Source organism: Empidonax traillii, unplaced genomic scaffold (genome assembly GCF_003031625.1).
Source record: "Empidonax traillii isolate 1590-97213 ecotype Southwest subspecies unplaced genomic scaffold, ASM303162v1 scaffold1117:size266551, whole genome shotgun sequence".
Lineage (NCBI taxonomy): Eukaryota > Metazoa > Chordata > Aves > Passeriformes > Tyrannidae > Empidonax > Empidonax traillii.
In genome coordinates this window covers 48,779-62,384 of record NW_020956310.1, presented here as the reverse complement: position 1 = coordinate 62,384, position 13,606 = coordinate 48,779, and the positions used below count along the sequence as shown (strand labels likewise).

The 13,606-nt window shown below is 49.5% G+C and overlaps 1 protein-coding gene across 1 annotated transcript in view; it reads right to left on the bottom strand.

Annotated features, from left to right (window-relative positions):
- The window catches only part of KAZN (kazrin, periplakin interacting protein), an 86,378-nt gene that overhangs the window by 71,833 nt on the left and 939 nt on the right, over positions 1–13,606 (bottom strand). Inside the window, exon 2 of the mRNA XM_027905078.1 lies at positions 13,310–13,487. Coding sequence (XP_027760879.1) covers positions 13,310–13,472 — 163 coding nt within the window. The 5' untranslated portion in view covers positions 13,473–13,487. The remainder of the gene's footprint in view (positions 1–13,309; positions 13,488–13,606) is intronic.

The window sequence follows — 13,606 nt, the reverse complement described above, 5'->3', positions numbered from 1 at the left end:
TGTGTGTGGATCCTTCAGGAGAAAGGAGCCAGCCCCGAATCCAGAGATTTTGCATTATTTTAGAAAACAAACATTTTCAATCCCAACTAAAAATGTACAACCTCTTGCCTACTTGCAGCTCTGCCACCGAGTGTGGGAAGGAGAAAACGACTGGAAACGGAGTTAACTCCAACCCAAGGTGAAGTCAAGTTGTTTGTTTTCATTACTAAAACCCACAGAAAAGAAATGCAAAACACGAGACAGCCCAAAGCCAACAGCGAAATTCACATTCAGGCGGAGGATTTTCCGAGGGTAAGTGTTTGTTTTTATCCCACTGCACCCAGGTCAGCTTGAATTTATGTTAATACCATCAACAGAGCAGCGCCAAAATCAACGCCTGGCAACCTGTAGGTTGGGGGGGTTTTTTAAAACATGAATTTGTCCTCCATTCTAAATCACTGCCCTGACTGCTGCTTGCAACACGAAGTTTATCATCAGCTGTGAATTTAATCAACGTGTTGTTTCTCCCTTCAACCAGACCATTAATAGAGTTGATAAATCAAACGTGCCATTGTGCTCCACAACACTGGGTCTGTGATATTCCCCAGAGGTCAGAGGACACGTAAACTGAGGGATGAAATTCATTGAGACATAAATGCAGCATCCTCATCTGTGACAGCCGGATACAATCACACTCCAGTGACACGAGCATTATGTAAGAGAACATTGTCTCCAGCCTGTTCCACAGAAATGCCACAAGACCAATACAGAAAAACATCAAAACTGGCTGACATTCCACTGCATACATTGCTTCTTGTTCTCCTTTCAGTTTTTGCTGCCAGGCCAGTAATATTTACTTTTGTTTCAAAGCTCAGGTAGAAAATGATACCACTGGGTACTGCAGTATTTTTATTTATTTTAAATGAAGGATGGTGGCTTAAAATGAGGAACACTCTATCAGTCCTCCTTGAGACTGTTTGGGATCTTTTGTCCCTTCTTAGGAGAATTGGCTAGAGAGAGCTTTGAGCTACCTGGTCTAGTGAAAGGTGTCCCTGCCCACGGCAGGGGGTTGGAACTGGATGGTCTTTAAGGTCCCTCCATCCCAAACCAGCCTGTGATTCTATGATTGAGCTGGTCTGCATGTGCTTTCCCACTGCACAGCTCCTGGCATTAATAAAAGCATTAATAAAAAATAAGTATCAGGAGGTTGTGAGGAAAACTGAAACCCAAAGTAATACACACAGCCAGAATCAACTTTGAACCACCCTGTCCAGAGGGCCCCAGACTCTTCATCTCTAGCACAGTGACCTGACCATTCCTCAGCTACTTGGTGCTTAAGGTTTTGCACATGAAGGAGCCATCAGAAAGCATCATTAGTAACAATAATAATGGAACCAAAACCAACAAACCTTGTCCCTGTGTAACCACGTGCTTTGACTTTTACTGCTGCTTTCCTCTCAGGTTTGTGCTGAGCTGCCTGGCTGAGGAGAAGGTTCCCATGGTGAGTAATTTAAATGCTAATGAATGGGGCAAGGCTGGGTTCATTCACCTGACAGCACTCACCTCCTCACCAGGGTCCTGGTTGTAGGTCACGACTCCAAAAAAACAGAGAAGGTCTCAGCGGATGCTCTGGGACACCAAGATTTGACAGAAGAGACGCTTCCTGAGTGGGTCACGGAGATGTGTTGGGCAAGGACCAGTGCTGGGAACACCCTTGAGGAACCAACCCTGCTTGCAGGCACCTGAAGACGTGATTTGACGTAAGCACGAGAGCCTCTACCGAACGCAACCCTTAATTACACGTAAGCGGCGATGCAGCCAGCGGGGGAGATTAAGGTGATGGGTGGGATCCCCATCCCCCCACCCTGGCTCATGCTACAGCAGAGGGGAGAGACCAGCACCTCCTGAGGACAGTGCATCTCCTCCTGGGATATCTGAAGTGTCTGGGGAGAAAGGCCCTCTGGAGGTACCGGTCCCTCCCGTGACCGGCCCGGACAAGCCCCGCACCTGCCGGAGGGCTCGGCTCTGGCGTGACGAGTCTCGCCGTGGGAGCCCTGCCAAGGTTCAAGGGCTTTGCAATTAACTTTCACAACAAACCAAAGCCTCAAGAGCTTTTAATCTCCAAATAAGTAGGAGATGTGGGTCCACGCCAAGGCTTTTGTGCCCTGGTTTATCGGCGAGGCACTGATAAGGACCTTGCCGCCGAGTGCCTGTCTGAGCACGGCCACACAACGGGAGCCCCCGCTTATCCACCTTCCTTTCCACAGCAGGAGAACAAGGGGAAGGCACGGGGTTAGCTGTGCAACAGGTTAAGACACATGGAACATTTGCTTAGCCCTGCAACCTCATGCAAATAAGCTCGAAGGGAACGCCAAAGAGCAGAGATGAAAATTCCGGCGCAGGTGGGTGCCATCCACTGCAAAAATCTGGTTGTGCCGTCCTCCATCATAAAAAAAAAAAATAAATTAAACAATTTATACACTCGAGAGTTCATCAGAAAGTAGCTGATCTTCCCTGCCAACCATCAGTTACAAGAGGTGAAATAACTAACAAAGCAAGTCCGTGCTTGCCTGAATAAACAGGCAGGAAGGAAACTGCTGTGCGCAGATCCCAGCAGGATCCTCATCAGGATTCTCCACTGGCAGCGGCACTTGTCACACAGGCAGACAGACAGACACCACAGTTCTGTAGTGGTTTATTTCCCCTACCATTTTTTACTCATTTTCAATGATAAAAAATTTTTCGTGGTATTAATTACCAACTTAATCCTGCTTTCCAGAGGACATACACACCGATTTACCATGAGCTCAGAGCAGCTCTGCTAATCAGGGATAAAACCAATGTACTACAGAGGGTTATACCTTTATATTAATCTTTCCTGTTGGTCTAATTAATGGTATTACCCTCTGAACTGTGTACACACTATTAAAAGAAATTTAAAATATGCTAAAAAAAAAAACAAAAACAAAAACCCTCCATGAAGGAGCCAGAGGATGCTTAATAATTTCCTACCAGTTATCTCCACTGGAAGCCAACAATGCCCAACTCACTCTTCTTACTCAAGATGCTTGATTTGATAAGTGGCTTTGACCATTGATATATAAAAAATATCATGAACAAATTTATCTTCAGAGCATCACTTGATTTTTCTGCTTCCCCTCTCCTCAACAGATTGCCACAAGGGTATCAACACTCATTTGCTGATTCAAGTCCAGGAAAGATGAAAAACATCACTGCAAAATAAGCTTGTACTTACATCGGCAGAAACGACTGAAAATGAATTAACAAACGAGAGCCACCTCGCAAAAACTGCAGCTAAGCAAAATATCCCCCAATTTGGATTCTTCATGTACAGCTGCAACTAAAAGGAACCGGAATAAATCACAGCAAGTGTTCAAGGCTCAGATAATTTTCCTTCTTCAAGAGAATCCAGAAGTTCAGCTGCTCCCAGCTCGGAATACCCTGGAGGATCCAAACCCAGCATTTTTGAAGGAAGGGCTGACTTCAAGCAGCCTGCCTGAGGTGGTGGGCAGTTCTCTTCTCAACCCTAACCCTAATCCACCTCCTGATGTAAGGGTGGCACCAAGGGGTAGAAATGACCCTTAGAAATTAGGGGAACCTTGGCAGCAGCACCAGATCCCACGTGTCCAAGAACCAGGTACATCAGCAGGTTGATGAAGGCCCTAAAAGAGGCACAGCCCTGCAAATTTACACCCCAAGGGTGTAAATTCTGTTTCTACTGCTCCCAAGAATACCTTGGAGGGTCTGTTGCTAAGAAAGGTCTACTTGATTTCTCTCTACACAATAATCTCATCCACTGAAAAGTTCAAAGAGGTTTGACTGAACGTTGTGATGAGGTCAAAGGCATCTGTGCTGACATCACAGTATGGACAGGCTGTCACTGGCACGACAGCCAGCTCTGCTCATCTGATATTATCTGCATTGTTTAAAGCTGCCAACAAGCAGAGTTAATGTGTTATCTGCATATGGGTTTTTCATCCTGCAGGGTGGTCATTACCACAGTATTGTCAGGCTAATTAACAGGTAGAGTTCTCATGTGTTTGTTTTTTTTTTTAATGCATGTTTCCCCAACCAAAATAAAACACATATAAAATAATCACAACCATATATCCAGATTGTGCATCAGGCTATTTCCAGGAGCTACAGTTGCCCTGGTCCAGGGCATTCTAAAGCCTGGCAGCACAGGGAGCACAACAGTCCACAAACCACAACAGCAGCAAATAAACCTCAGCCCAAGATAATTCAGCTCCATTTAAAAGGAAAAAAAAGGGAAAAAATCTTTAAGGAACTTACAAGGTATTCAAACCTCTTTAGTAAAGTGCTTTCCATTAATCCTGCCACACGCCTAATGCTGAATCAAAGATGTTCAGTAAATGCACCTATCAGAGGAATTACACCCAAAATCATACCGGTCCCTAATGAATGCACTCAGAAATGACAGCCATAAGCAGGGCATAGGAGATGTGTTAAATTACATCATTTACCAAAATACCCTGGAAATGATGCACATCCACGGAGGAAAAGAGCATAAAAAGGTTCTTCTGCAAAGGTGGCAAAACGCAAAGTGCCTTGAGAACCTTCGCTGTGCCCTGAAAGGAACAGTGAATGGCACTCGGTGCCACACTAGGAGCAACCTCAGCAGCTGCTCAGAGCCACACACTTGTGCTGGGAGCAACGGGCACTGCAGACCTTGACACAGCTCCAGCAAAACTTAAACAGCTTGTGAGCAACTTCTGGGAGCTCGAGCGAGAGCCGGAGCTGGACTGAAGCCAGGCAATGACACGGGCATGAGAACATCAGCAAGCAGGGCAAGGTGGCAGCTCGTAACCCCTGTTCCAGCATGCCCTGTTAACCCCATTCCCCCGCCTTTGATCCCTGCTCATTCAGCAGCTCCTAAACTGGGGCAGACAGCGCTGGGCAGCGAGCTGGGGACATCCTCAGATGGTGACACCGGGCTCCTCTTCATTCCCCAGGCTCAGTCCCACCACTGCCTCACCCAGCGGCTGCAAAACTCACCAAAAGCCTTCATTTCCAACAGCATTAGGACACCAGGGCCTTGTGAGAATCCACCCTGAAGCCAGCACAGCTGCCTGGCTTTTTCTTTTTGCTTATATTACAACAGGCTACCCCAAAATAGAACTTTTTGATACTCGGTACAGCCTTTTCACTAAACAGGTGGCCTTCCTGTGGTTTCTCAGACCCATGTCGTTATGAGCTTTATATTTTTGAGTTTTTTCCCCCACAGGAGCTGCACAGCTTTGGCCCCACCACCTCCCTCTGCTTTTCATGGAAATTTAAGAACCCCATTAATCAGCCCTCTCACCCTGAGCTGTCAGTTTTGGACCTCTCTCACCACAGAAGGAGATGGTGCAGGAAACCCAAGCTCATTTGAAAAAAACCCTGTGTGGCTTTAAAACGAGCTCCCTTCCCCAGGATGACAACAATGATCTTTGCAGATTCAATTACAGGATGCAAATGTGGTGGGGAGAATTGTCACGTCTCCACCTGAAGCAGTTCCCCCTCTCCTGCCTCAGCCATCACTTTGGCAGGGAGGAAAAACAATGACAAATTTGGGCAAAGCCATTTAGCAACTCCAGATATATTGTGGAGGATATAAAAGGTCAAGGAATTAACGTTAAGAATCCACAGCTGGATAAAACAACAGGTTTTGCCAGAGCAGATAATGCAATAATTGACAAACATAAAAGCAAGTAATTGGGTGCGTTTAAGGCTGGAACAAACAATGATGAACACACAGAAAACAAGGTCCCCCAAGGTCTTCTCTGACACACCAGGCTGTGCCAGCCCTGCCAAAACACACTGTGCTCTCCTTCCTCCTCCCACATCTGAGGGGAGCTGCTATTCAAAATTCAAAATGCAGCTGCATTTGGAGATTTTCCTGCCGGAAACCTCGCTGTGGTCCACTAAAACCTTTACAGCAGCCCTGGGGGTTCCTTCCAAGATGCTTCTTTTCCCCCTCCTGCAACTTAAGAGACCGTCTAGACCATCGAAATGTAGACATCAAAAGTAAGTTCCACAAATCTATTCCTCGAATCAATTCGCTTTGCTTTCCACCCCTAATAGAGAACATCTCCCTGGAAAACAGGCAAACCCCTCCCGTGCTTGTGTGCCTGCAGCAAAGTTCAGCCCGTAACAGAATCCTACAACAGCCAGAAATATCCTGAAAAAAATAAAACTCCATTTTATGGTGGGAGGGCAGAGACCACTCAAACCAGCCAAGGAGAAGAAGCAGAACCTTACAAAGACCTTTTAACTCAGCCCCAAAGGGTATGAAATGCTCCTGTGCACGCTTTAAAAAAAGCAGACAACACCAAAGCGAAACATTTTGGGATATTCTGCTGTTAAAAGGCAGCAAGGAAGCTGTTACTTGGGGAATTAGCTTGTGGAATCACTGCTGCCCAGACCCAGGGCTAGGATTCCCACTCAGCTCATTGGTGCTGGCCAACAGTAATCCCACACTGCTTTTCCCAGCTAATTTCCCAGGGAGGATGGTGGACAGTTTGCTTAAAAACAAAAGGCTGGAAGAGGGCAGGGACACTGCCAGCCCTCATCCTTCGTCATCTCTGCGTGGGAATGCCCTGCACACTCACAGGAACTCACCACTGCAAAACTCTCCAGCTGTATGGGGACCAAAGGAAAATATTATTTAATATTTAATATACTGGCTGAAATGGAAGAGTAATGAAAGAGAGGTCCACTTCTGCAAACCCCATGGTTTGATAAGAATTAAAAGGCAAAGGGAACCAGAGACTCAAGTTTTAGGTTCTCAGTTCCAAACCCCAATGGTCTCAATCTGCTGCAGCAGAGGTGCAAGTTCTAGTGCACCCTTTCCTTCAAAAAAACTACTTCCCAGCAATGTCAGCTCCCCAGGTTTGATTGCTGCTGCAAAAGAGAGTCAGAGAAAAACCTGCAGATAGGCATCAGGACACCATTGTGCTCCCTTGCAGTCTTTACATCCCACATATTCACACCAAATACTATTTCCCCCTCTCCAATATATGTTATTTTCTGCAGAAAGGTGATTTAACTCCCTGGTGAGGGAGGACACATATTCTCACAGGACATCCATGGTGCCCTCATGACAGCATCACACTCCCCTTCGCCTTTCTGTAGGCAACTCTGCTCCCTTCCCATCGTCCAAGTGATCCAAAAGCAAAAGTGATCACTCAGCCTCAGCCTCTGGCCCCAGGGAGACACCCCAAATCCTCACCCTCACACCCCCAAGCCTCAAATTACCCCCCCCCACTTGGCCTTAGTGCACAAGGAGAGCCTTGGGAAGAGCTTTTCTTCTCCTTTGCAACTCCTGCCAACAAACTGACCGTGGAAAGGACTTCAGCCAAAGCTTTCAGAAGTTATTCCATGTCTATTCTGGAGAGACAGCTTCTTTTTCCTTAAAAAAACTAAAACCATCCCGTGTCCTGCTTCCACAGGACACATCTCCATTCTAGCTGGAGGTCTCTAGACCTGTTGCTCCCAAAAAATCCCTCTCAATGGGCACATGCAAGTATCAGCCATAAAGACTCAAGCAAAATTCTACTGCAAGGAAAAGGAGGAACAGATTGCAAAGCAACGAGGAACAACACCCTGGGCCTTCAGCATCCCATGGGTGAGGACACAGCCTGAAAAACGAGGCCTCTGGCTGACCCATTCCCCGGGGTTTTGTGTGCAGGAGCAGCCCCAGCCCGGCTCACGCCGCGTTACGAGCACGTCGGTTCTGTGAGCTGCTGCGTCAGTGCCACAGCGCTTATCTCACGCTCCCCTGCCAACAAATTATGAGGATTGAATTTTAACAGGCTGGAGACTGAAGTTGTGCTCTGTGTCGTGCCAGTGCCGAGCTCAGTGCCTGGTGTACAGGGATCTGCTCGGTGCACAGGGAGTGGGGATAACTCAAGGAAAGATGTTTGCCCACCAAGGAGCCCCCGCCCCAAGGCTGTAAAGCCTCTTCTGGCGTTTCAGGGAGCTGCATAATCAGGATGCAGATTCTTCTGCATCACCTGGCCCCAGTGACAGAGAACACTGAGTTCACTGATGGAGCTGGAGTAACAAAGAATAAGTAATGGCAGGACAGGCTGTCCTTCTGGACGATGCCCAGCCCCACCAACGACAGCTGAGAGTGCCTGAATCCAACAGACAAAATCACACTTAACCTTCCCTTAAGACTCAGATTTGTTTCTACCTCCCTCTCCCCACCTACAAGTCTAACAGTTTTCATGGTTATGCTTCAAACTGAGGAATTGAAAACCCTGGATTAAATCCTTCTTCAACTTCAGAGTTTACTCAAGCTTACTCATCCTCAGGAGCTTCACTAAAACTCCCCTGGACAAAGCAATGATAATCTAAATATTATGCCAACCATGCCAGGTGAGGCTTTTGAATAGGAAAACTCCAGAAAAGAATATTTAAATTAACATCTTCAAAGACTAAGATATAGCAGGGACCTGAAGTGGTATCTGCAGCCAGTTCCTTGCCTCTAAAGCAACCATGGGAACATTGCTAAGCACAAATTGATTTCTCAGCACAGGCAATTGTTTCAGAAGCATGAAACTAGTTGTTTCCTCATCTTCTGAACTACACAGGACAGAGGAAAAATAAAGCAGGAAATGATTAGAAAGATTAATAGTACAGCAAGACCTTGATCTTGTGATAAAATGCTCCCGATACCCAACTGGGCAGCAGTATCCAAATTCCTCAGGCTTCTTTACAGTATCAGCTCTCCAGCTCTGGAAGAACAAATAGCAGGGAAGATTTCTGAAGAGATGAAAATGGTCCATTTTCAGCAGTCTGAGATGATTACTCACAAAATAGCAACAGCACAGAGGTAACTGATTGCCTCCCGGGCAAAAGTCAAAGTCTTTGCATCGTAGCTATGAAAGGACACCGAGATCAGAGGGGAAAAAGGGAAAACTCTATTTTAGGCTGTCAGGAGCACAAAGGTCCTCCTGGCCCCTTGGCATCATGAGATACCAAGATGCAACTGAAATGCTTCTTATGCTGCACCTGCCCAAGATCACTGTGCAGCAAGGAGAAACCCTTTATTCCAGGAGCAAGGTGCAGCTCCTGCCCCATTCCCAGCGGAATTTTGGCAGCATCCATGCAGACACCCCCACCCCCACCAGCAGGAGCCAGGACACAGAGACCACGGTGTGCCACTGATGCCCTGAAATAGGAAGTGAGATAAGCCAAACGCTGAGCGAGGTGTTATTAATAACACTTAGCTATTGATTGCGCGTTACATCTTCAAGCACTTTACCAACACTAATTAATTAAGGTGTTTTCCATTTAATGTGGGAAGGAGACTACAGCAAAAACACATGGCTAAATGGACTGAGCACAGCAAGTCATCACCCAAACTTTGGATTTCCACAGGTACTGCTCTTAATCAAAGCACTGGAAACACGGGTGCAGGTTGGGCAAAGATAGGATGTCAAAAGATCAGAGGCGAACCCAGCACAGACAGGGAGGTCACGGCTGACCACTGACCTGCCACAGCACCTGCTGGGATGCTCTGTTTGCACCCCCCTCCTCATCACCAGCATCCCACCCCACCGCTGCAGGCTGATCTGGACCACCAGGCACGGGCACATCCCTTGCTCCCAATCAATCCAACCCATCCTCTTTCAAACAAGAACTGCAGCACGAGGGTGCTGACAGGCGGCCGCAGCGACGGCACCGAGCGCTGCCTGTAATTGCTGTGCTAAGAGCCGGGGACATGAAGTATTGATTTCCACCCTGATCTGCATCCAAGGTTGGAGAGGCTGCGGCCAAAATACTTCTCCCAGCAAACTTGCCTTTTTTAAAAGAGACTGTCAAGGGCTGAGAGGTTCGAATGATTAACACTCTCGTTAAGGACTGTGTAACAATGCACAAGTTCCATTCCTGCCCACCTACACACACCCACCGCCCTGCTCTCCCTCTTTGCTGAATTCTTCCAGTTTTGATTTAAATTACAGAAAAGAGGCCCTCCAAGTGTACCTTGCCACGGCAAAAATAGCTCATTGTAGCAGAGAGAAGTCTCAGCGTGCACAAAAGGGGCAGAGCTATTACCTCGAGCTGTCTCAAGCCGTACCATAATTATACAAATAACACATTTGACAAACTCAGGATTAATTACCGACTGAGCAGGGCACAGAGACGCATTCACCTCCTTCCACACGACTTGGGACTGACCTGGAGCAGCTGCCTGAAGTGCTGTGATCACCGAGCTCCTTCCCATGACGGAGAAGAAATCCTGCCCCGTGAGGGTGGGCAGGCCCTGGCACAGGTTGCCCAGAGAAGCTGTGGCAGCCCCATCCCTGGAAGTGTTCAAGGCCACGTTGGACAAGGCTTGGAGCAACCTCATCTAGCGGAAGGGGTTGAGACAAGATGAGCTTTAAGGTCCCTTCTGACCCAAACCATTCCACGATTCCACAAGCAAAGGGACCTGGTGATTTCACCACGTGCTTCTGCACCAGGACCAGAGCACTGGCCACCCAAGCATCACCACCACACCCCAAATTTGCACTTGCAGGTTAAGCGGCTGCCACCCCATTCCCCATCCTCCTGCCTGCCTTTGCTACATCTGCATAAATCAAACAGCTTGGCAGCCCTCCTACTTAGAAGACACACACCAGCAGAGCTATTCAGAGATTCTTGTTTTCCCCCCATCCTGCCGAACGCCGTCTCCAAATCCTTGAGGAAAAGCATACGGCTCACTATAGATATCTCAGGCCTGTCTATGCAAACACAGAGTGATGTAGGAGAGCGTTTATGGCAGTGTATAAACAGTAGTACCAAACTTAGGGAGGAAACACAAAGCAGAACGAATCTAATTGGTGGGGTTTGTGGAGATGAAATATTCTCCCCCTCCTCCTCCCTAAGCACGATGAACACAACACTCTTCAGATGGAATTTTACACTTAACTGACTGGCTTCTGCTACAAAACCAGTAGTATATGGCTGGGTATATGACAATTTTAGTAACAGCCTCTTAAACTTGTTGAGAAGGACAAAAATGCTCCTACAGCCAAAAGGCCGTGGAGTCACACCTTGCTGGGGAAGCGTCCTTTCTCCTAACTCCTGGCCATCAGCACTCTGAGCTAAATTTGCCAGCTTAAAGACCAGGAAGGTGGACCACACCTCCAGCAGCCATTGGAAATACTGCTCTGGCACCCAAGCTGAAGATGGGACCACTCTTTTCCACTCGTCACAGGGACCCCACAGCTCTGAAGCACGTGTAATTACAGTTATTAAGCAGAAACACGCACACTTTGGGTGTGTTTCCGTGCGTTTCTTTGGCACCTTTACAATGTACCGACTGTTTTCCAGCGTGCCGATAGCAAAGGAACACAAAGAGGAGTTTTTCCATCGTTAGACAGACTAGAAAACCTCTGAGGAATATCAAACAGAAGCCCTAACCCTTGAAGAACTTCACAGACGTCCCTCCCTTGCCGGGACACGCTGCAGGAACACAGGCACTGCCCCCCTGCAGACACACACCCATCTTCCCAGAAGTGTCCCGAGAAAAAAACGAAACCAAACACTGAGTACACACAGAGAAATCAGTGTGGACGTGAGCAGCCAAAGCCTTTTACCTGCTTTCCTGGCTGGAAGGCTGCATTTCCACGTTCATGCCCTGTACAGCATGTCACCATCTGCATTCCTGATCGCCCTGCTCCACAGGGGAGGATGGAGGCTGGCATTCTCCTTCTGCCCTTTCAGCAGATTTTTATAAAAGAAAGCTCCTCGGTAGCCTGGCTGCGGAGCGTGGCAGAGAGTGGCTGAGATGATACCAACAGCCACCTCTGCACGGCAGTTCAGAAAATACCTGCCCCACGCAGGTAACTTCACTCCCTGCATCCCCGCAGCCACCGGGGAGCTCGGCTGGGTCCAGCTCCTGCTGCGCAGCAAAACCCACCTGGTCCTGGATTAACTGTGTTTAACAAGTGCAATTCACACCCCCGCTACCGAAACAGAGAGATACAACAAGCTGCACGGAATAAATTCACTAATTAATCTCTCTAAATCAGTTTGCATTAATGCCACAAACAACTATCGCATCAGTTCCAACCGTGACTGGGGGGGGGGGGGGGTGGGTGTGTGGAACCAGATGATCTTTAAGCTCCCTTCCAACCCAAACTGTTCTGTGATTCTACAATTCCATGATTGCATCCTGCCGGGAGCAGCGATGCCCACCAAGAGCCACGCTACCTTGCAAAAGGTTCCCCAAAACGCCACTGTTATTTTAAATAACGCTGAACCATTGTACCAAGAGATACTCACAGTAAATAAGTAACGAGTAAATAACAGCTACTGACGTTTTTATCACACAGGTGTAAATTCAGTTATCGAGAAAGGGGAGGGCTTGCACTATTTTTGCTCTGACACCAAGGCTGCTCGGGGTAAATTGTCATGCAAGCTTGCAATTATTTGGGAAATATATAGAAACGTTCAAATACGAATGTATACAAAGTACCAGTGATTGCAACACACTTTGGTTAGTAGGGAACTGAATTTCAGCCCGGCGAGACCAGGACCTCACCACGAGCCCTGCAGGAACCATTCAGACCCCGTTCTTTAACCCATAAGCAAAGCCTCTTCCCGCACCCCCTGCACCCCTTTTTCCACGCTTGGAGACAACTTTTCAGGGATTTGGGGAGAAGGGAGAGATGGAGGGGAGGGAGCATCGCAGAGGGGCTGTTCGAGCCTCCCCCTGCACCGTGCCGGGGTCCCGGCAGTTCGGGGTGGGCTCCCGCCGCCGAGCGCGGCCCCGACCCCGCAGCCCCCCCCGGACCCCCGGGACGGGACGGGCCGAGCCGAGCCCGGTGCGGGGCCAGGGGGGAGCGGCGGGGCCGGAGCGGCGGATCCGTGGCGGTAACATGGCTGCTTTCCTACCGAATTACGAAACCGGCTGTGCGAGCGGGGATTACCGGGGAGAGCCGGCGTGGGGAGACCCCGGGGCGGGGAGCGGCGCAGGGGATGGGAATGGAGTGGGGCGGCGACGGTGGCGGGGAGCACAGCGAGGGGACGCGGGGACCAGCGAGGGTTTTGGGGTAGGGATGGGGGGTGGGGGGTCCCTCCCGATGCCAGAGTGGGGGGCGCAGGAGCCGAACGAGGCGCCAGCACGCCAGCAGCGAACTACCCATCTCCAAACCCACCGCGCATCCCGCAACCGGAGGGGCCGGACGGGACGCACCCCCGCCCCCCCCCAAAAAAAATACACAATGAACAATAACACCGAGCGGAGGCGGCGGCTGAGAAAGACCCCCCCCGATCTCAGTTCCCCTCGCCCCCTGGCCGCGGCGGGACCCACCTTGAGCGCCGTGCGGGCCGTGCTCCATGGCCGGGTCGCTGCCCAGCTCGGCCAGGCGCCGGCCGGTGGCCGCCAGCTCGGCGCGCAGCGCCGTCACCTCCTGGCCCGCCGCCTGCAGCGCCCCGTCGATGCGCAGCGCCAGCTGCTTGTTGTCGTCCATCATGTGCAGGATTTTGGCCTGGGGGGAGGGAGGAAGAGGAGGAGAGACAGAGAGAGAGAGGTGTGAGAGAGAGAGGCGGGGGGGGGGGGGGGCGGGGGGGGGGGCGGGGGGGGGGGGGGGGGGGGGGGGGGGGGGGG